At 41.4% G+C, this 21,914-nt stretch overlaps 1 protein-coding gene across 5 annotated transcripts in view; it reads right to left on the bottom strand.

Annotated features, from left to right (window-relative positions):
* Positions 1-1,151: 1,151 nt before the first annotated feature.
* The window catches only part of atl2 (atlastin GTPase 2), a 115,810-nt gene continuing 95,047 nt past the window's right edge, over positions 1,152-21,914 (bottom strand). For 3 of the 5 annotated variants that reach the window (XM_043696415.1, XM_043696417.1, XM_043696412.1), the window contains exons 12-13: positions 5,218-5,649; positions 1,152-2,331 (exon numbers count right to left, since the gene is read on the bottom strand). In XM_043696415.1, the coding sequence (XP_043552350.1) occupies positions 2,212-2,331; positions 5,218-5,649 (552 nt within the window). In that variant the 3' untranslated portion in view covers positions 1,152-2,211. Of the gene's footprint in view, positions 2,965-3,094; positions 3,110-5,217; positions 5,650-21,914 lie in introns of all 5 variants that reach the window. The other 2 variants (XM_043696414.1, XM_043696416.1) reach the window with 2 other exon arrangements.

Raw genomic sequence — 21,914 nt, 5'->3', positions numbered from 1 at the left:
TTCCACCTATCGCATTCCCAACGCCCCTCCCCCCTACCTTTTATCTTAGCCTGCTTGGCACACCCTCCTCATTCCTGAAGAAGGGCTTATGCCCGAAATGTTGATTCTCCTGCTTCTTGGATGCTGCCTGACCTGCTGCGCTTTTCCAGCAACACATTCCAGCTACTGCCATGTTGACCTCCTCCATTTTGTATTTCACTTGTACCATTATCATGCCCTTTTGCCTTGTAGCATTATTCCTAGTCACTTAATCCCGCCTACTTTCTACTGGATTACAGATTTGTGCCCCCCCCCCCACTCCAATTTCCCTATCTCAATAACAGAGCTGTAACACTTTGCCAGTTTAGAAGAAAGGTTATGGACTTTAAAATTAACTTGTCCCTCCAAACATGCTGCCTAACCCAAAAAGTTCCAGAATTTCTTGTTGCTTTTATACTTGACTACAAGTTACTGCTTGTCAAATGTACAAGTTGTCTCCCATTTACAATCACACTTTAAAGTACAGACAGGGAGCTCATTCATGGATTTCAGTACAGCAATTATTGGAGGAACAGTTAGAAGCCTTACTTCCACAAAAGGGAGTTCTATGGTCCAATCCCACTAATTCTTCAGTCCAAAACCAAGGGGACACTATATTGTCAGAGGTATTCTCTTTTGGCTGCTGTGTAGAACTCAATACTGAAGTGGAAGTAATAGGGAGGCTGTAAGATTAGCACTCAAAAGATTGAAATAGCTGAAATAACATTGTATAAATTTATTGTAGATGTATTTCAGTCTTTTAAATGTTGGTCTGAGTTAAACCATATACAGCCCTAACTGAGTTATTACAGACATTACTATGCAATTCTCAATTGTTCTGTTAACAGGGAAGTTAGGTGTTCTAATAGTTTAAAATTCCATTTAGCCATGTTATGGAATATCAGTTATGTGAAAATTGTTTAGTGAGTGTGCAAATATTTAACAGTAACACAATATTTTCATATTTAACTGCAGCTAACAATAGTTTCAGCACATTTAGTCAGCTGAACTTAATTTAAAAACTGACTTTAGAAACATGTAAAGACTAAATTACTCCCTTGACATTTAATCTCTTTTACAGTGTATCATGTAGATTCATTACATTTTCAGTGAAATCAATCAGAAACAGGGAATTTCATAGAGTACTTTAATTGTGTATTGAAAAATAAATTACAGGAAATAACTTTAAAATGCAACAGAAGACAACCGAATTCCACGAAATAACATTCCCATTGCTTTGCCATAAGGGGTGGGACTGCAATGCTCAAGGCAGGTAATATCACAAATATATCAAAACCTCAAATTTGGTGCACTTATGTTTACATCAATCACAAATAACATTCCTTTACATAAACTGCACAGAGCCTACCACTGTACCAGATTTTGCCATTAACTACAAAAACTTTGATACAAAATTTGGTATTTATATATTTATATTTAATATACATGCCCCACCTCTATGATTTGATAGAAAATTAAATTTAAAAAAAATAAATGCACTGTACAGACAATGCTAACTGGTAGCTACGGGAAACAGTTCTTTTTGGGTGGTTTACTCCACCCCCCTTCCCCCCACAAAAAAATGAAAAAGGCATATTGGATGGACTAAAGTGGCAGTAGTGAAACGGTTAAACTTCCCAGCAGTTCGACTGTCACTGTTCATACAACTGTTCTAGGGCTGCTTTCAGGAAAAAGGCAAGGCAAGCTTCAAATTACCCCGTCTAACAGTAATCTTGTCCTCAAAATTAATCCAATGGCTTGTGTAGTTTGGATTCATGCAATGTATAATACTGGTAACACGAGCAAAAGCATTAACAAAAAAATGAATTGGCTCATCAAGCTTAACTATGCTTGGCTACCTCAATGATCCCATTGATTTATCTGTACAGTATACTACAGTGCAAACCAGCCTTTCACAAGACCTGAAAAGGAAATTTGACTAGTGTTCTTACGTCAACATTCAAGTTACAAATGTTACAAACCTCTGTTAGATCTTGTTTAGCAACGTAACTACCTACCCACTGAAAAAATCATCTCCATGAATATTTCCTTCTTCGCTCTTCAGACCTTTTTGGCAGTGTCCAGTGAAGTTGGGCCTTTCACTTCAAAATCTACGCAGACTAATTTTAAATTGATTCAAAGTCCGTAACCTATAGCAAGCACTTGACACCAATAGAACCAGACAAGGGATTGTCAGTTTGTCTTTAATTTGGTATGTTGGGAGCCCTGTTCAGTCAAACCTGCTTTGATGGAGTTTGCTACAGTCTGTCTTATGTTGTCCTCCATCAAATTGTCACTCAGTGGCTTCAACACCTGTAATATGGGAATGTTAAAAGAAAGAAAGGGAAGACTTAAAATGGGGTAACCAAAAACACGCTATCAACAAAAAAACCAGTAAAACCACATCTGTTAAATATTTTCCCATTAACTAGTTGCAAAATAACTACAAGAACGTTGGATTGAAAGGAATGATGAGGAAAGATGGAATGTGAAATTAAATTCAACTCTGCATTGAAAGGGAAAAAAACTTGTTAAGTGGAAAAATTGCTGGGCATGGCAGCCTGCATTATTCTGCTATATAATACAATGGATAATACATGATTTATATATTTTTTAAAAATCTCAAAATTAAATGATCTGAAATGATAAGACGTTTACCACTTTTCTTCTTCACATGGATCTGCCTGCCTTCTTAACAGTCACTTAAATGAGCAGTTCTGCACTTTACATTATTGAATTTGCTGTGAACATTTGATAACTTGTTACACAACATGACCCTGACAAGTGTGTAAATGTCCACATTCCCACACCCTCCAAAAAGACCACATGATTAAAGCACAACAGCTAGTTTTTCTTCTTGTTGTTGTTGTTTGATGAGAGTCTCAGTGATGTAATAGAACGATGTACCACTCTACTTCGAGCTGAAGTGAACAGCTTGCATAATACCTAAAACAAGGAGTTGTTAATTAGTGATCTCCAAAACACTCAATTTGCCAATTTAGTTATGAACTGGGAAGACTACAATAAGTCAAAAAAAAATTATGTTTGTGGTAATAAGTCAAAACAAGGTTTTCACCTTCTTTGGACTCCTCTGGATTGCATAAAGGAGGAAAGGGAAGAAAATGAGCAATCAATGCATGTAGTAATCAGTACCGACAGGGAAAGACTAGGAATCAAAGAATACTTCAGAAGAAACACAGAATAACAGCCATCAGAATATAGAATGCAGCAACAGCAGATACTTTGAGCTATCCTCTAAAACAGGGATTATTATTAAATGATTTATATTGGGATATTGGATAAATACAAGCTCAATTATCACTGAGTTCCAAAGCTCTTTCCCAAGTTTGATGCACGTGTCTCAACTGTCAAACAAACTACTTTTGAATCCTTGTCTCATTTCCCCATAACATAGTTGGATAATCTTGTTTTTGGTTTAAAATCATCCCACCTTCATTCACATTGAGGAAATTAAGTAATGTGTAAAAGGGAAACAAAAATTGGTTTGAAAAACTGAATTAGGACCTCATGGTTTGTTGAATATGTCTCCCAAAATCAGCTGAATGTTGTTATTGTACAATTTGCACAATCTTGACGTATTCTGCTCACAACTCACTAATACCACTCCCGAACCAACTAGGAGCAAACCCAGAGCAAAATGCTGTGAAAAATCTGCCACATGTGGTTCACAGTAGTGATTGGGAACTTGCACTTGAAACATCACAGGCAAATACCAAAGCTGAACCATAGCACAGGATGTCATGTAGATGACCAATGTCCCTCCACCTTTAAAAATCTGATCATTTGTCTCCCTCAGTTTTCTTATGCAGGCTCACGTCCTCAGTCATGTGCTTACTCATCTATGCTACAGAGTCTATAATTACAACCAAATGAATGCTATGCAATTCACCTTAGTGATTTGATTGCTCAAAGCAGCTATATTTCATATTTGAGACTCTCAACAAGCAGAACAAAAAAGGAAAATAAATTTGTAAAGCACTTGTTTGAATAAAAAAAATCAGCTACATTAAAAATAAATGCATGCCAAATCATGGTTATTTTAATCAATGCAAATGTTGCATTAAAACATTCTATTTTAATATTAGAATAATGTACACAACTAAAACTTTAGACTAATTCAGTAAAGGGTCATTTTCAGGTAGAGAAATTCCATTAAGCTTGTGTCGTTCCAAATACTGGCAAAAAAGATGAACAGACAAAAAAAAGAGCCAATGAATTCCAGTACTTCAGGGTGAAAAATCAGTTTTCTATTTTAATTATTCTGATCACACTCTGGCTGTAGGGAATATAACAACCTTAGCTCAGTTAGTCACAACAGTGACCAGAGGTGGTGAGTTTCAGTCCTCCACCAGAAACATAACCCCATGATCTGGGTTCGCACACCAGAGAAGTACTTAAGGAATGTTGCACTTTCCAATCACTCTTCCAATCCTCCAGATCAAGTGTTAAACTAAGGCTCTTCCTTCCCTGTCAGTGGACATAAACAAATCCCATAACATGTCATAATGGTCATGGGAAAACGGGGCAGTAAAGTTTAGCTAGAGAACTTCAAAAGGGAAGTAAGTTGCAGATACTATGGGTCATCTAAGCTGCAACTATTTTTCATTAAGTGATGCAGCAATGGAAGGTGAGATGATTAAAAACAGAGTGAAGAACCACCTTTGTCCAGGTTTGTCTATTAAATCTGAAGACGACTCTGGTGACACAGCGGTAGTGTCCTTGCCTCTGAGCCACAAGGTACAGGTTCAACTCCCACCTGCCCTGGAAATGTGTAATAGATAACTATTTCGAGTCACCCTATTATTAAATCTGGAAAATGCAATTCAAAGATTGTTTTGTTAAATTGCCATTAATTTTGTCAGACAGACATTTAGGAAAGAAGCAAAGGACTGATGGGAAGGACATTGCCGACAGATGTTAAATAGGGTTGAAGAGTTAATACATGCTTGTTATTCAGCTACATATTGAAAGATTACGTAGTTATGAACATGCACCCAAATAATTTAAAGCAATGCCTTTAGAAAGTACTGCATAAACTGTTAATTAGCTAAGATTGCAATCAATTTTAAAAGTCATACAATAATGATCAACATATTATTTAAACTAGGGACGTTTCTCTACATTAAACTGTACATCATAGTGGCAATAAAGGAGGGACTGTGGAGGAATTGTACTCACCTGTTCCCATATAGTTTCAGCCACTTGATCAATGATTGTTCCAAATTCTCTGAATTCACCAGAATACTTTGTGTAAGCCCAGGTGCAGAGGGATATTAGAGCCATTCCCATCACAAGGTTGCATAAAGAAGCTATCGAGTTCAAGCCAATGAATCCAGTCACTCCTGAGATTATGTACATGGTAAACATCACAGCAAAGAGTGTGGCAGGTGTGCGAGCAGCATAAAAAATATTTTTGCTGTCATTGTGCTTTACAAAGTTTGCATAGTTCTCATCCATTTCTTGCTCAAGCTGTTCTTGATAGCGCTGACAGAATTCTTCCCCACCCATTTTCTTGACAGATCGAAACTGCTTGATAGAAGCTGCTTTCAAGTTCAGGTGTTGCTGCTCCAGATCTGCTGGTGCTATGTAAGGCTTATCTCCCCCACAGAACTGCAAAGACAAACACATTTACAATTCTTGAATATGATGCTATTTTCTAAGGACATTATAATTTTTAGGATCTATAGGTGCAGGACAAATGACATTTTCTCCATAATATTTAAGTCAAAATTCTTAGCCAAAGTGCATGGAATGTGTGTATACTTCAAAACTGGTTCTGCTTTTAAACAAATTAGATTTACTGAACTCCAGTGCTGATGGGTACAAGGTGTCTATTTTGGTGTAGAAAATATATAAAATAACGTAATAATAATCTTTTTGTGCACTAACTGCTGAGTACAAAGAGAAAGTGTGAAATACATGTCAGAAGTTTATTCATTTTTCATGTAGTTTCATTTGGACATGCTCCGATCCATTTTTAATTTCTTGCTTCAACAGGACAATGTGTAAATTTTCTTTCAGTCAGTCAAGAAATATCCACCCATGGCCCCATTTTCTTCACTGATCACTGTCAACATCCCACTCCAGTACCATCTTATCCACCAAAGTTTTAAATACTATAAAAAGTTATTAACATTCTTTTTTAATCTTATGAAAAGGCTTAATTGGAAAGGGCTTCTGTGCACTTCAATTAGCTAATATCACTCTAGTTGATCTAGCCACACCCATTCCAATGAATTACACTGCAATGAAAGGTTCGCAATTGTGTTATATTTTGGGATTTTTATTTCAAAATCAATATTGTATTGAAAAAATGACAACAAAGAGAGATCTATGGATGTAATGTTTAACAAACTATTTTGACTTTTATTTTGTAAAGTGACAACCTCAAGAAAGCACATGATTGCTGTTGACTGTCAGGAAGAATTCCTACTCCTAGAAGGAGAATCAAGTCACTTCAGGTGATCTTAGCAGAAGTGACATCTAGTTTGTGGAATTTCTCAACCAGGAGAGCTTTTATAGAAAAGTCTTCAATTTTTTAGCCTAAACATTTTCAGTTTTATCAGAATTAAGAGGGCTTTGTCCCATCAGACTTGGAAAGAAATCAAAAAAGGTCCCAGCAGTCCAAGGGATTGTGTATCAAGGTATCAATCTCAAGATCAAAACTAACGAAGCATCTACTGCCATTTCAAACACCTACCACTTATTACATGTTTTCTAATTTTACTCTTGAAAGGCAGTCACTGTTCATAGTTTTGCACCATTTTGAAAGCACCTTTTTTTATGTGTCCCAAGTGAAACCTGAGATTTAATTATATTAAAATCAATGGCCACAGCATTATCCAGTTATATCTATAAGAACTTATACGAGGGGAGGGAATAAAAGATGTTGATAGTTCAGATTAAGTGATCAGAATTTGAGGTTGGCAGAACAATGATGTGTCTAATTGCCAGACTTGAAAGAATCTGAACTATCAATGTTTTTTCTCTCCCACCACTCTACACCTCCCCCCAACCAACCCAAACTACAGCATAAATGCTGCCCCCTCCACACTTCACTTCAGCTCAAGACTCATCTGGACACACAACATCAGCTTGCCTTCTTTGTGGATTATGTATGACCCACTGCGTCCTCCAGCATTTGTTATTTTCAGTACAGATTCCAGCATCTGCAGTAATTTCTGCCTTCAAAATACATCAGATACTCAAGCAAGATCTGCCCTTTAAAAATCCAAGCTAATTCTCTGACCTATAGAATATTCATTGTGCCAGGAGTGAAACTGGATAAAAGCATTTATATCTGTAGAGATTACAAGTGGATGGTGAACCAGGCTGCGAATCTGGCTAAGTACTCGACTCCAAATATTGGAGATCTACATGGAAAACAGGCTGGGAGGTCATATGTTCAACAAGTGAGACACGAGTCATGATTAGAGTGGTACTGGAAATGCACAGCAGGTCAGGCAGCATCCGAGGAGCAGGGAAATGATATTTCGGGCAAAAGCCTTTCCCGACTCCTAATAAAGGGCTTTCGCCCGAAACATCGTTTTTCCTGCTCCTCGGATGCTGCCTGACCTGCTGTGCTTTTCCAGCACCACTCTAATCTTGACTCTGATCTCCAGCATCTGCAGACCTCACTTTCGCCAGACATGAGTCATGTCTACCAGCAGTTGAAGCTGGACAATGTCTCAAAGAGATGCGGCACCTTAAACAACCATAAAGTGCTGTACTACAACACCTGCTTGCTTTTTGGAATTTTAGAGTATGCTATATTCTAAAGAACAAAGGACAGTTTACTGCAAAACTTGCTGGGTGTTATGGTGTACTTGGAAGACATATTACTAACAGGACCTACTGAAGAAAAACACTTGTAAAATTTAGTAATATTAAAGTGATTCCAGGAAACAGGAGTGCTTCTGAAAGCAGAAGTGCACCTTCCAGGCGAAAGAAGCAGCTTACCTTCATTATTGGGCGGATACACAGGAGTTGCACCCCATAGAGGACAAGATGAAAGCAATCAAGGAGGTGCTGGCCCTTAAGAATAACTCTGAATTCAAATCCTTTCTGGAGATGGTTACAGAAGAATTCTGGGTAATCCAAATGGAGGAAAAACATGTAGCTGTAACAGCAGCTCCTCTTTTTTGGAGGTATTTTAGGTGTGGGAGCTGATTTCCTTGAATTTGAGCAGCAGAATTACTGTTTTATAAATTGTTGCATTGATTTGGAACATTTGAGGGGGAAAAGATAAAAACAATGGCACTTTAAAAAGGAGAAACAAACAAAGACAGACAGAAACCTACACTGCTGACTGACAGCAGTGAATCTGCACAGTTACTGCCTTTGTTGTTTGACTTCAAGTCTCTGGACAGAGTGCACCTAAGAAAAATTAATAAACAGCAAAATTCACAGCTGACCTTGGAGGAACCTGTGTGTGGGAGAGCTCCCAGCACAGCAGAAGCTGAGTGCAGTTTTTAAGTGTAACCTTGCTGTAAATCTACAGTAGTGAATAGACTGGGCTTTTTTTTCATTTTATGTTTGATTGAGATCTGTCTCTTGATTAAATTTTTAAAACATAAAACATGGGTACAAACTTAGCTTGGAGCAGTGTTTTTTTTTTAAGAGCAGTAAGATGATGCTATTGTCTGGATCTGTTGATTGTTAAAGAGCAAAGATGGCCTTTAGTAGAGAGATGTACTCTTCCTGTTGGATGTGGGAGATTAGGTCTGCAGGAAAGGTCTTTGGTTGTGAATCCTATCACATCGCATGGATCAGCAGTTAGATGCAATGAAGAACTTACAGGAGCCGGGGTGTGATGGATGGCAGTTTTAGAAGAGAGAAAAACCACAGACAGTCAGATAGATGGGTTACCTGCAGGAAAGGTAGGAGATTGAGGTACGTACTGCAGGAGTCTCATGTGGCTACCCATATCTCAAACGGGTCAGTTTTCCGAAAATGTAGGGGGTGATGGAGACTTTGGGGACTGTAGCATGAACAGCCAAGGTTCTGGTGCCAAGACTGGCTCTAACATAACGAGGGGATGTCTGGTTCCAAGCTATTGATTGCGATAGGGGACTTACTAGTCAGGGGCACAGACAGGTATTCCGGCAGCCAGCAAGAAATCAGAATGGTGTTGCCTCCCTGGTGCCAGGGTCAAGGATCTCTTGGAGAGAGTGCAGAACATTCTCAAAGGGGAAACAGACCAGCAGGAGGTCGTTGTGTACATTTGAACTAACAACACGGGAAAGAAAAAGGATGAGATTCGGATGGGAGAATATAGAATGTCAGGCAGCTCTTTTATTAAAAAAGGAGGTCCTGGAGAGTAGTTATATCTGGGTTACTCAGAGTGCTACAAGCTAGTGAGGGTAGGAATAGGAGGACAGAGCAGATGAATGCGTAGCTGAGGAACAGGTGCAGGGGAGAAGGGTTCACATTTTGGGATCACTGGAATCTCTTCTGAGTAAAAGCGATCAGTATAAGGAATACAGATTGCACCTGAATTGGAAGGGACTAATATACTAACACTAAGATTGTAAATACATAAGGACAAAAAGATAACTAGGGCGAGAATAGGACCCCTCCAAGATCAGTACAGCAGCCTGTGTGGGGAACCGCAGGAGATGGGGGAAGATACTAAATGAGCAATTTGCATCAGTGTTTACTGTGGAGAAGGACATGGAAGATATAGAATGTGAGGAAGTAGATGGTGACATCTTGAAAAATGTCCATATTACAGAGGTGGTGTCTTAATTCACAAACATGGATAAATCCCCTGAACCTGATCAGATGTACCCTAGAATTGTGGGAAGCTAGGGAAGTGATTGCTGGGCCCCTTATTGAAATATTTGTATCAATAGTCACAGGTGAGGTGCCAGAAGATTGGAGGTTGGCTATTGTGGTGCCACTATTTAAAAAAGATGGTAAGGAAAAGCCAGGGCATTATAGACCAGTGAGCCTGACATCAGTGGTGGGTAAATTATTGGAGGGAATCCTAAGGGACAGGATCTACATGTATTTAGAAAGGCAAGGACTGATTAAGGATAGTCAACATGGCTTTGTGTGGGAAATAAAGTTTTAACTACTACTTCAAATAAAAACTCAATCAAGTTAAGAAGAGGATCGCTGAGAACAAAGCAGTAAATATGATCGATATGGACTTCAGTAAAGCTTTCGAAAAAGTTCCTCACGGCAGATTGGTTAGAAAGATTAGATTACACGGAATACAGAGAAAACTAGCCATTTGGATACAGAACTGGCTCAAAGGGAGAAAACAGAGGGTGGTGGTGGAGGGTTGACTTGCAGATTGGAGGCCGGTGACCAGTGGTGTACCACAAGGATTGGTGTTGGGTCCACTGCTTTTCGTCATAAATGATTTGGATGTGAACATAGGAGGGGTGATTAGTAAGTTTCCAGATGACAACAAAATTGGAGGTATAGTGGACAGCGAAGAAGATTACTTCAGAGTACAATGGAATCTTGATCAGATAGGCCAATAGGCTGAGCAGTGGCAGACGGAGTTTAATTTAGATAAATGCAAGGTGCTGCATTTTGGAAAGGCAAATCAGAGCAGGACTTGTACACTTAATAGCAAGGTCCTGCGGCATGTTACTGAACAAAGAGACCTTGGAATGCAGGTTCATAGTTCCTTGGAAGTAGATAGTAATAGTGAAGGTAGATTTTGGTATGCTTTCCTTTATTTGTCAGAGCATTGAGTCAAGGAGTTGGGAGGTCATTTTGCAGCCGTTCAGGACATTGGTTGGGCTACTTTTGGAATAGTGTGTGCAATTCTGGTCTCTCTGCTGTAGGAAGTATTTTGTGAAACCTGAAAGGGTTCAGAAAAGATTTACAAGGGCATTGCCAGAGTTGGAGGGTTTGAGCTATAGGGAGAGGCTGAATAGGCTGGGGCTGTTTTCCCTGAAATGTTGGAGGCTGAGGAGTGACTTTATAGAGGTTATAAAATCATGAGAGGCATGGATAGGGTAAATAGAAAAGGACTTTTCTTTGGGGTGGGAGAGTCCAGAATGAGAGGACATAGCTTCGGGTCAGATACAGCATTAGATGTTGTTCATGTTGGCTTATCGGTATGCCATTGATCACCACCCTGGGATATATATTGCCAACGCAGATGCCCTGAGTAGTTTGCCCTTGCCAGAGATGGATACATGCTTCACAATATTGGAAGACGATGGCCATGAATTTTCTATACACCTTGCCTTTATCGGTTCAACAAGTACTGGACTGACAGAGATCCACAGTTATCAAAGATGAAAGCAACGGTATTGTACAGTTGGCAGAATAGAAGACTGTTAAGAAATTAAACCTTAGCAGATCAGGAAAAATAAGCTGAGTTGAGAAAATGGTATCATCCCTGGTGATTGAGTGTTGTCATTCTTAGACCAGGACAGAATTATTACTGGAAGAGTGCTCATCCGGTCATGTCAAAAAACGGAGTTGTAAATAAGAAGCTATGTTCGGTGGCCTGACATTGATGTAGGAATTGAAGGAGTGGTAAAGCATTGCAATCAGTGCCATTTTCAGAAGGTATCTGCCATAACTCCACTACGTCCATGGAAATGGCCTGGTTGACAGTAGGTTAGGATCCACATGACTATGTTGGTCTGTTTATGAGCAAAATGTTTATGTTGTTAGTGGATACCCATTCAAAAGTGGATGGTGGTCCACAATTTTGTACGTCATAAGTGAAAAACCACACCAGTGTTTCACAGGGTACCAGAGGCTTTCATTTCAGACAACACAACAAATTTTGCCAGGGTGTAGTTTCAGAACTATAGACTGGGACAGCCATAGTGTTAAGGGTTTGGATGGGGATGAATTTGTTAACTGTGTACAAGAAATTTTTCTGATTCAGTATGTGTATGTACGTACTAGAGAAGGTGCAAAACTTGACCTACTGTTAGGAAATAAGGCAGGGCAGGTGACTAAGGTGTTAGGGTGCACTTTGGAGCCAGCGACCATAATTCTATTAGATTTAAAATATTGATGGAAAAGGATAGACCAGATCTAAAAGTTGAAGTTCTAAATTGGAGAAAGGCCAATTTTGACAGTATTAGGCAAGAGCTTACAAAAGCTGATTGGGGGCAAAGGTTCACAGGTAAATGGATGGCTGGAAAATGGGAAGCCTTCAGAATTTGGATAACGAGTCCAGAGAAAGTATATTCCTGTTAGAGTGAAAGGAAAGGCTGGTAGGTATAGGGAATGCAGAATGACTAAAGAAATTGAGGGTATGGTTAAGAAAAAGAAGGGAGCATATGTCAGGTATAGACAGGATAGATCGAGTGAATCCTTAGAGTATAAAGGCAGTAGAAGTATACTTGAGGGAAATCAGGAAGGCAAAAAGGGGACATGAGATAGCTTTGGCAAAGAGTTAATGAATTTGTAAAAACCCTTTGGATTCTCCTTAAGGACAAAAGGGTAACAAGGGAGAGAATAGGGCCCCTCAAAGATCAGCAAAGCGGCCTTTGTGTAGAGCCGCAGAAAATGGGGGAAATACTAAATGAGTATTTTGCATCAGTATTTACTGTGGAAAAGGACATGAAAGATATAGAATGTAGGGAAATAGATAGTGACATCTTGCAAAATGTCCATATTACAGAGGAGGAAGTCTGGATGTCTTGAAATGTATAAAAGTGGATAAATCCCCAGGACCTGATCAGGTTACCTTAGAACTCTGTGGGAAGCTAGGGAAGTGATTGTTCAGCCTCGTACTGAAATATTTGTATCATCGATAGTCACAGGTGAGGTGCCGGTAGGCTGGAGGTTGGTAACATGGTGCCACTGTTTAGGAAAGGTGGTAAGGACAAGCCAGGGAGCAATAGACCAGTGAGCCTGACCTCGATGGTGGGCAAGTTGTTGGAGGGAATCCTGAGGGACAGGATGTACTTATATTCCTGAAGAAGGGCTAATGCCCGAAACATCGATTCCTGAAGAAGGGCTAATGCTCGAAACGTCGATTCTCCTGTTCCCTAGATGCTGCCTGACCTGCTGCGCTTTTCCAGCAACACATTTCCATCTCTGTACATATATTTGGAAAGACAAAGACTGATTATGGATAGGCAACATGGTTGTGTGGGAAATCATGTCTCACAAACTTGATTGAGTTTTCTGAAGTAGTAACAAAGAGGATGGATGAGGGCAGAGCGATAGATGTGATCTATATGGGGTTCAAAAAGGCATTTGACAAGGTTCCCCATGGGAGACTGGTTAACAACGTTAGATCTTACAAAATACAGGGAGAATTAGCTATTTGGATACAGAACTGGCTCAAAGGTAGAAGACAGAGAGTAATGATGGAGGGTTGTCTTTCAGACTGAAGGCTTGTGACAACTGGAGTGCCACAAGGATCGGTGCTAGGTTCTCTACTTTTCATGATTTATATAAATGATTTGGATGTGAGCATAAGAGGTATAGTAAGTTTGAAGATGACACCAAAATTGGAAGTGTAGTGGACAGCAAAACAGGTTACCTCAGATTACAACAGGATCTGGACCAGATGGGCCAATGGGCTGAGAAGTGGGAGATGGAGTTTAATTTAGATAAATGCAAGGTGCTGCATTTTGGGAAAGCAAATCTTAGCAGGACTTATACACTCAATGATAAGGTCCTAGGGAGTGTTGCTGAATAAAGAAACCTTGGAGTACAGGTTCATAGGTGGTGGAGTCACAGGTAGATAGGATATTGAAGATGACGTTTGGTATGTTTTCTTTTATTGGTCAGAGTATTGAGTGCAGGAATTGGGAAGTCATGTTGTAGCTGTACAGGACATTGGTTAAGCCACTGTTGGAATGTTGCGTGCAATTCTGGTCTCCTTCCTACCGGAAGGATATTGTGAAACTTGAAAGGGTTCAGAAAAGATTTACAAGGATGTTGCCAGAGTTGGAAGATTTGAGCTATAGGGAGGGGCTGAACAGGCTGGGGCTGTTTTCCCTGGAGGGTCGGAGGCTAGGGGGTAACCTTATAGAGTTTACAAAATTATGAGGGGCATGGATAGGATAAATAGACATGGTCTTTTCCCTGGGGTCGTGGAGTCCAGAACTAGAGGGCATAGGTTTAGGGTGAGAGGGGAAAGATTTAAAAGAGACCTAAGGGGCAACGTTTTCACACAGAGGGTGGTACATGTGTAGAATGAGCTGCCACAGGGAGTAGTGGAGGCTAGTAGAATTGTAATGTTTAAAAGGCACTTAGTTGGGTAGATGAATAGGAAGGGATTGGAGGGATATGGGCCGGGTGCTGGCAAGTGGGATTAGATTGGATTGGGATATCTGGTCGGTATGGATGGGTGGACCAAAGGGTCTGTTTCTGTGCTGTACATCTCTAGGACTATATCAGAACAACACTGTACTGTCGTTCGCCCAATGGACCATCTGAAAAAGCAGTGAAAGCTTTCAAGTAACTTCTTCAAGTGGCTTGAAGAAGTAACTACCTTGGCTTTAAACACAAAGTTGACAGCGTTTTTTTTTAAATCATCGTAGGATCACCCCACATATGACCACTAAGGTCCTTCCAGCTGAACTGCCCATGCATCTTTAGTTGAGGACTAGGTTAAGTCTAATGTTCCCAAACTTAACTGGGAGAGCGGGAACAACAGAGGAACCACTATTCATTTAAAAGTGCAGAAGTGTTTGAGACAGGCAATCCAGTGTTCTCCAAGAACCTTGGTAGCAGACCAAACTGGGTTCCAGGAGGCATTGTAGTCAAAATAGGCCAAGTATCTGCATCTCTTCTGTGGGCAAGAGCCAAAGTTACGATCTGATCCCAATGGATGTCAGCAGGAAGGGTTGTGGGTCGCCTGTGAACTGAACTGTCAGATTATCCAAAAAAAGGCCAGACTGTTATCCCCTAGGCAACAGAGGAAGGTGAAACAATGGTACCAGGAGCAATTCCTTGTGAAACAAATCCAACAGTAACTACCTCATTAGAAGAATCTCAGTCAGTTAAGTAACATCACACTGCAAGAAGATAAAGCCACCCGACAGATATTGAGATATTGATGGAATAATGTAAAAGTATTCTTTCCATTACTGTTTTGATTATTTTGTCTTTCAATTATTTGATGTGTTATACGGGACTTAAGAGGCGGAATGTAGCAGTTGGCCCCTTTATAGCGGAGCTGAGAGGGGTCATGTGACTTCCTAGTCCAATCTTGGACACAGTGGGGAATCTGCAAAGACATGTGGGGGCTTACCCTGCAAATGCATCTGGGAGCTAGGCTTACAAGGACTGCGTATGTAATGTGCTCTGTAATAAGTGTGAATGAATTGTGTTAAAGTGTTGTTTTTAAACAAATTAACCAGCAGAGCCAAACTTTGAAGTTATTATAGCAGATAAAACTTCAATGCAGAGAAGGTCCTGGGGAGTGTTGCTGAACAAAGAAACCTTGGAGTGCAGGTTCATCTCTCCTTGAAAGTGGAGTCACAGGTAGATAAGATAGTGAAGGAGGCGCTTGGTATGCTTTCCTTTATTGGGCAGAGTATTGAGTACAGGAGTTGGGAGGTCATGTTGGTAGGATGGTGTGAAACCTGACAGGGTTCAGAAAAGATCTACAAGTATGTTGCTAGGGTTGGAGGATTTGTGCTATAGGGACAGGTTGAATGGGCTGGGGCTGTTTTGAATCAAATTGAATTGAATTTATTGTCACGTGTACTGAGGCACAGTAAAAAGCTGGTCTTGTGAACAATACAGGCAGATCACATAGTTAAAAATAGCAGGGCTAAGTAAATACGTAAACAGCGGCAAAACAAAAACACAGGTACAAATGAAAGCTAAGAGTCCATTCATATCCTAACAACAGAAGGGTAGAAACTGTTTCGAAACCAGTTGGTGCGTGTTCAGGCATCTGTACTTTCTACCCGATGGTAGAGATTGTAGAAAAGCATTACCAGGGTGGGATGGATCTTTGAGAATGCTGGTGGCCTTTCCTTGACAATGGGCCTGGTAGATGGATTCTATAGATGGGAGGTTGGCCTTTGTGACTGTCCAGGCAGAGTTCACCACTCTTTATAACAGTCTCCGATCTTGAATGGTACATTTGCCATACTGGGTAGTGATGAATCCAGACAGAATGCTCTCAATGACACACCTATACAGGTTGCCAAGGATTCTGCCGTCATGCCAAATTTTCTCAGCTGGCTGAGGAAGAGGAAACGTTGTTGGGCCTTTGTGACCAGTGCATCCACATGAAGAGCCCAAGAAAGCTTGTTGTTGATGACCACTCCCAGGAGCTTGACACTCTCCACTCGTTCCACCTGTGCTGTTAAATGTGCCGGGGGGGCCATGAATAACATCATGCCGAAAGTCAATGACTTCCTTGGTTTTGCCAGCATTGAGAGCTAGGTTGTTCTCAGTGCATCATTTTTCCAGGTCTTCCACCTCCTATCTGTAGTCTGTTTCATCGGCATCTAACATTCGACCAACTGTAGTGGTGTCATCAGCAAACTTGTAAAGGACATTAGTCTGGTATTTTCAACACAGTCATGAGTACAGTGAGTAGAGTAGGAGGGGCTGAGTACACACCCCGGGGGGGGGTTTCAGTGTTGAGTGTTAATGAGGGTGAAATATTATCCCCAATCTTCACTGATTGTGGCCTGTGGGTCAGGAAACAGAGGATCCAGTTGCAGAGAGTGGGCCTTAGTCAGAAATCACTAAGTTTAGTAATCAGTCTCACGGGGATAACAGTTTCGAAGACTGAACGGTAGTCGATGAGTAGGATTCTTACGTACCTGTTCTTGGTGTCAAGATGTTCTGGGGAGGAGAGAAGGGCAAGTGATAAGGCATCTGACATGGATCTGAGTGCAACAGACAAATTGGAGTGCGTCAAGAGTAGTGGGGAGTCTAGAGTTAATAAATGCCATAACCAGCCTTTCAAAGCACTTAATGACCACTGAGGTTAGAGCCACCGGACGGTAGTCATCGAGACATGCTGCATGAGCCTTCTTAGGCACAGGGATGATGTTGTACCCTGGAGGGTCGGAGATTATTTTCCCTAGAGTGCCAGAGGCTGTGGGGTGACCTTAGAGGTTTATAAAATCATGAGGGGCATGGATAGGATCAATCGTCAAAGTCTTTTCCTGGGGTGGGGGAGTCGAGAACTAGAAGGCATAGGTTTAGGGTGAGAGGGGAAAGATATAAAGAGACCTAACGGGCAACTTTTTCCACAGAGGGTGGTACACGTATGGAATGAGCTGCCAGAAGAAGAAGTGGTGGAGGCTGGTACAATTGCAATATTAAAAGGCATCTGGATGAGTATAGGAATAGGAAGGGTTTGGAAGGATATGGGGTGGGTCCCGGCAGGTGGGACTAGATTGGGTTGGGATATTTGGTCGGCATGGACGAGTTGGACCGAAGGGTCTGTTTCCATGCTGTACACCTCTATGACTAGAAGTCTGATAAATCATTTGGAAACCAGAATCAGGAAAGTCAACAGAAACGAAATGCACATTTTTAAAGGGGTGCACAAACAAAATGGAGCACATTAATATAAATCTTTGAAGGTAACAGAACAGGTTAAGGAAACTGTTTAAAAAGCAGATAGCATTCTTCAGTTTTGTAAGCAAATGCAGAGTACAAAACCAGCAAAGTTTTGGCAATCCTTGATAAAACACTTTAGATCTCAGCTACAGACTAGAATAGTACCATTGTGTCCAATTCTAGGCACTCCATTTTGAAAGGACATGGGTGTAGAAGAGATTTACTAAAATTGTACAGAGATTAAACTCTCCTTACAAGACTAAAGAAACTTGAGATATTTGCTTTACTTTATTAAATTACCCATTTACCTTGACTTTGAATGTTCAAAGTCATGATCATTTGATTAAGGAAAGAAATTGCTTGTCATGGCAGAAGGATTGCTTACCAGAGAACAAGATTTTAAAGGCACAGGTGAAAAGAAAATCAACTAATCAGGTGACATGAGGGTATACATGTAAAACACAGCAAGTCATGATGATCAGGAATACGTGACCAGAATGGGGAACAAAAGCAAAATTCAAGAGTAACCATTATTAAATACTTAGAATTTTAAAAAATGCAGACTGTAGGAAAAAGGGGAGTTGGGGACTTATTGAACAGCTATTTCAAAGAACTGTCTTTCGTGGATAGCACGTTTAGTGAACTGGTCACACCACAGGTTAGGATTGCTGAGGGAAACCGTAAATAGGTGACCAAAAGACAGAAAAAGTGCAGGAAGGCAGTGCAGGTGTCCCCTGAGGTCATCTCCCTCCAAAACAGGTATACCGTTTTGGATACTGTTGGGGAAGATGGCTCACCAGAGGAGGGCAGCAGTTGTCAAGATTATGGCACTGTGGTAGGCACTGCTGTTCAGAAGGGCAGGAAAAAGACTCGTAGGGCCATAGTCATAGGGGATTCTATTGTGAGGGGAGTAGATAGGCGGTTCTATGGCCTCAAATGGGACTCCCAGATGGTATGTTGCCTCCCAGGTGCTCGGGTCAGGGATGTCACCAATCAGCTGCAGAGCATTCTAAAAGAGGAGGGTGAACAGCCAGTTGAGTTGGTGCATATAGGCACCAACGATATAAGTAGGAAGAGAGAGGAGGTCCTGGAAGAAGAATTCAGGGAGCTAGGAGAGAAGTTAAAGGGGAGGACCTCAAAAGGTAGTGATCTGCAATGTGCTAGCCAGCATAGAAATGAAAAAATAGGCAGGATGAACACGTGGCTTGAGATGGTGTAGGAGGGAGGGGTTCAGATTTGTTGGACATTGGGACCGGTTCTGGGGAAGGTGGGAATATTACAAAAGGGAAGGTCTACATCTGAACCAGACTGGAACTAATGACCTTGGGGGAGTTTTTGCTACTGCTGTTGGGGAGGTTTTAAACTAATGTGGCAGGGGACTGGGAACCAGAAGAGTAAACAAGTAGGCAGCGAGGTGGAGACTAAGAATTATCAAGATAACATTAATAAAGGGAAGAATAGGCAGAGAGCAGGTAAGCGCAAAAGAACTGGTGGCCCGAAATGCATCTACTTTAATGCAAGGAGTATAGTGTGTAACGTAGGGCTTGGATTGGTGCCTGGGAGTATGACATTATTGCCATCACAGAGACTTGGTTGAAGGAAGGGCATGATGATTGGCAACTAAATGTTCCGGGATATAGACGCTTCAGACAGGACAGGGATGGAAGTAAAAGAGGGGGTGGAGTTGCATTGCTGGTCAGGGACGATATCACTGCTGTGCTAAAGGAGGACACTATGGCGGTCTTGGGTAGTGAAGCATTATGGGTGGAGCTGAGAAATAAGAAGGGTGCAGTTACATTGTTGGGGCTGTATTACAGAAGAAGGGCTAATGCCCGAAACGTCGATTCTCCTGTTCCCTAGATGCTGCCTGACCTGCTGCGCTTTTCCAGCAACACATTTCCATCTCTGTATTACAGACCTCCAAACACAGTGAGAGTGAGGTAGAAGAACAAATAGGTAAACAGATTATGAATAGATGCAGAGGCAATAGGGTAGTGGTGATGGGAGATTTTAATTTTCCTAACATTGACTGGGATACACTTGGCATCAGAGGTCTGGATGGAGTAGAATTTGTACGAAGCGTCCAGGAGAGTTTTCTAGAGCAGTAAGTCAATAGTCCGACGAGAGAAGTGGTCATATTGGACCTGGTACTGGGGAACAAGCCAGGACAAGTGGTAGAAGTTGCGATGGCAGGGGGGGGGGGGATTTCTTTGGGAACAGTGACCACAATTCTGTAAGTTTTAGAATACTCGTAGATAAAGAAGAGAGTGGTCCTCAGGGAAGAGTACTAAACTGGGCCAAGGCCAATTATATCAAAATCAGGCAGGAGCTTGGAAATGTGGATTGGACACAGCTATTTGAAGGGAAATCCACATTTGAGATGTGGGAGGCTTTCAAAGATAGGTTAATGGTAGTGCAGGATAGGCATGTCCCGTTGAAGGCAAAGGAAGGAAGGGCAAGATTCGTGAACCGTGGATGACAGCAGAAATTGTACAACTAGCCAAGAGGTAAAGGGAAGGGTACATAAGGTCTAGGCAGCTAAGAGAATGGGCCTTTGAGGAATATCGGAAGAGTAGGACCAGTCTTAAACAAAGAATCAAGCGGGTGAAAAGGGGTCATGAAATAGCTTTAGCAAGCAGAATTAAGGAAAATCCCAAAGCATTTTATTCTTATATAAGCAGCAAGCAGGTAACTAGAGAAAGGATTGGTCCAGTAAAAGAATGAAGGAAGGCTGTGTGCCGAACCTGAGAGAATGGGTGAGATTCTGAATGATTACTTTGCATCAGTGTTCACGGAGGAGAGGAACATGATGAATCTTGAGATTAGAGATAGAAGTTTGATTAGTCTGGATCACGTTGGCATAAGTAGGGAAGATGTGTTGGGTATGCTAGAGGTTATTAAGGTGGACAAATCCCCAGGACCGGATGGGATCTCTCTCAGGTTGCTGAGGGAGGAGAGAGGGGAAATAGCTGGGGCCCTGACAGATATCTTTGTGGCATCCTTAAATACAGGTGAGATGCCAGAGAACTGGAGGGTAGCTTATGTTGTCCCCCTGTACAAGGAGGGAGTAGGGTAACTACAGACCAGTGAGCCCGACGTCAGTGGTGGGGAAGTTGCTGGAGAGGATACTAAGAGGTAAGATCATTCTTTTCTAAATATAAATAGATCCTATCAGTGATAGGCAACATGGTTTTGTGCAGGGAAGATCATGCCTTACCAACTTGATAGAGTTCTTCGAGGAAGTGACCAAGTTGTTAGATGAAGGGCAGGCTGTTGATGTCATATACATGGACTTTAGTAAGGCATTTGATAAGGTTCCCCATTGTAGACTAATGGAGAAAGTGAAGTTACATGGTGTGCAGGGTGTTCTAGCTAGGTGGATAAAGAACTGGTTGAGCAACAGGAGAGAGAGTAGGAGTAGGAGTAGGAGTAGGAGTAGTAGTAATAGTAGAAGGGAGTTTCTCGAAATGGAGAAAGGTGACCAGTGGTGTTCCACAGGGGTCAGTATTGGGGCCACTGTTGTTTGTAATATACATAAATGATCTAGAAGAGGGCACTGTTGGTATCATTAACAAGTTTGCAGATGACACAAAGATTGGTGGAGTAGCAGAAAGCATAAGGGACTGTCAGAGAATACAGGAGGATATAGATAGAGTGGAGTATTGGGTAGAAAAGTGGCAGATGGCTTTCAATCCAGACAAATATGAGGTGATGCATTTAGGCAAGTCTAATTCTAGAGCGAATTAGACAATGAATGGAAGAGCCTTGGGAAAAGTTGACGGGCAGAGAGATCTGGAAGTGCAGGTCCATTGTACCCTGAAGGTTGCTGCACACGTGGATAGAGTGGTCAAGGCGACATATAGTATGCTTGCCTTCAGTGGACGGGATATTGAGTAGAAGAGCTGGCAAGTCATGTTAAAATTGTACAAGACATTGGTTCGGCCGCATTTAGAATATTGTGTACAGTCTGGTCGCCACATTACCAAAAGGATGTGGACGCTTTGGAGGGGGTGCAGAGAAGGTTTATGAGGATGTTACCTGGTATGGAAGGTGTTAGCTATGAAGAGAGGTTGACTAGGTTAGGTTTATTTTCACTAGAAAAAAGGAGATTGAGGGGGGGACCTGATTGAGGTTTACAAAATCATGAAGGGTCTTGACAGGGTGGATAGAGACAAGCTTTTTCCCAGGGTGAAGGATTCAATAACCAGAGGTCATGCGTTCAAGGTGAGAGGTGGAAAGTTTAAAGGGGATACACACGGCAAGTACTTCACACAGAGGGTGGTGGGCGTTTGGAACGCATTGCCAGCAGAAGTGGTAGAGGCAGGCACGGTAGATTCATTTAAGATGCATCTGGACAGATGCACGAGTAGGTGGGGAGCAGAGGAATACAAATG

Source organism: Chiloscyllium plagiosum, chromosome 9, assembly GCF_004010195.1.
Source record: "Chiloscyllium plagiosum isolate BGI_BamShark_2017 chromosome 9, ASM401019v2, whole genome shotgun sequence".
NCBI lineage: Eukaryota > Metazoa > Chordata > Chondrichthyes > Orectolobiformes > Hemiscylliidae > Chiloscyllium > Chiloscyllium plagiosum.
The sequence above is the reverse complement of the archived record's forward strand: the minus strand, read 5'-3'. Positions and strand labels throughout refer to the sequence as shown.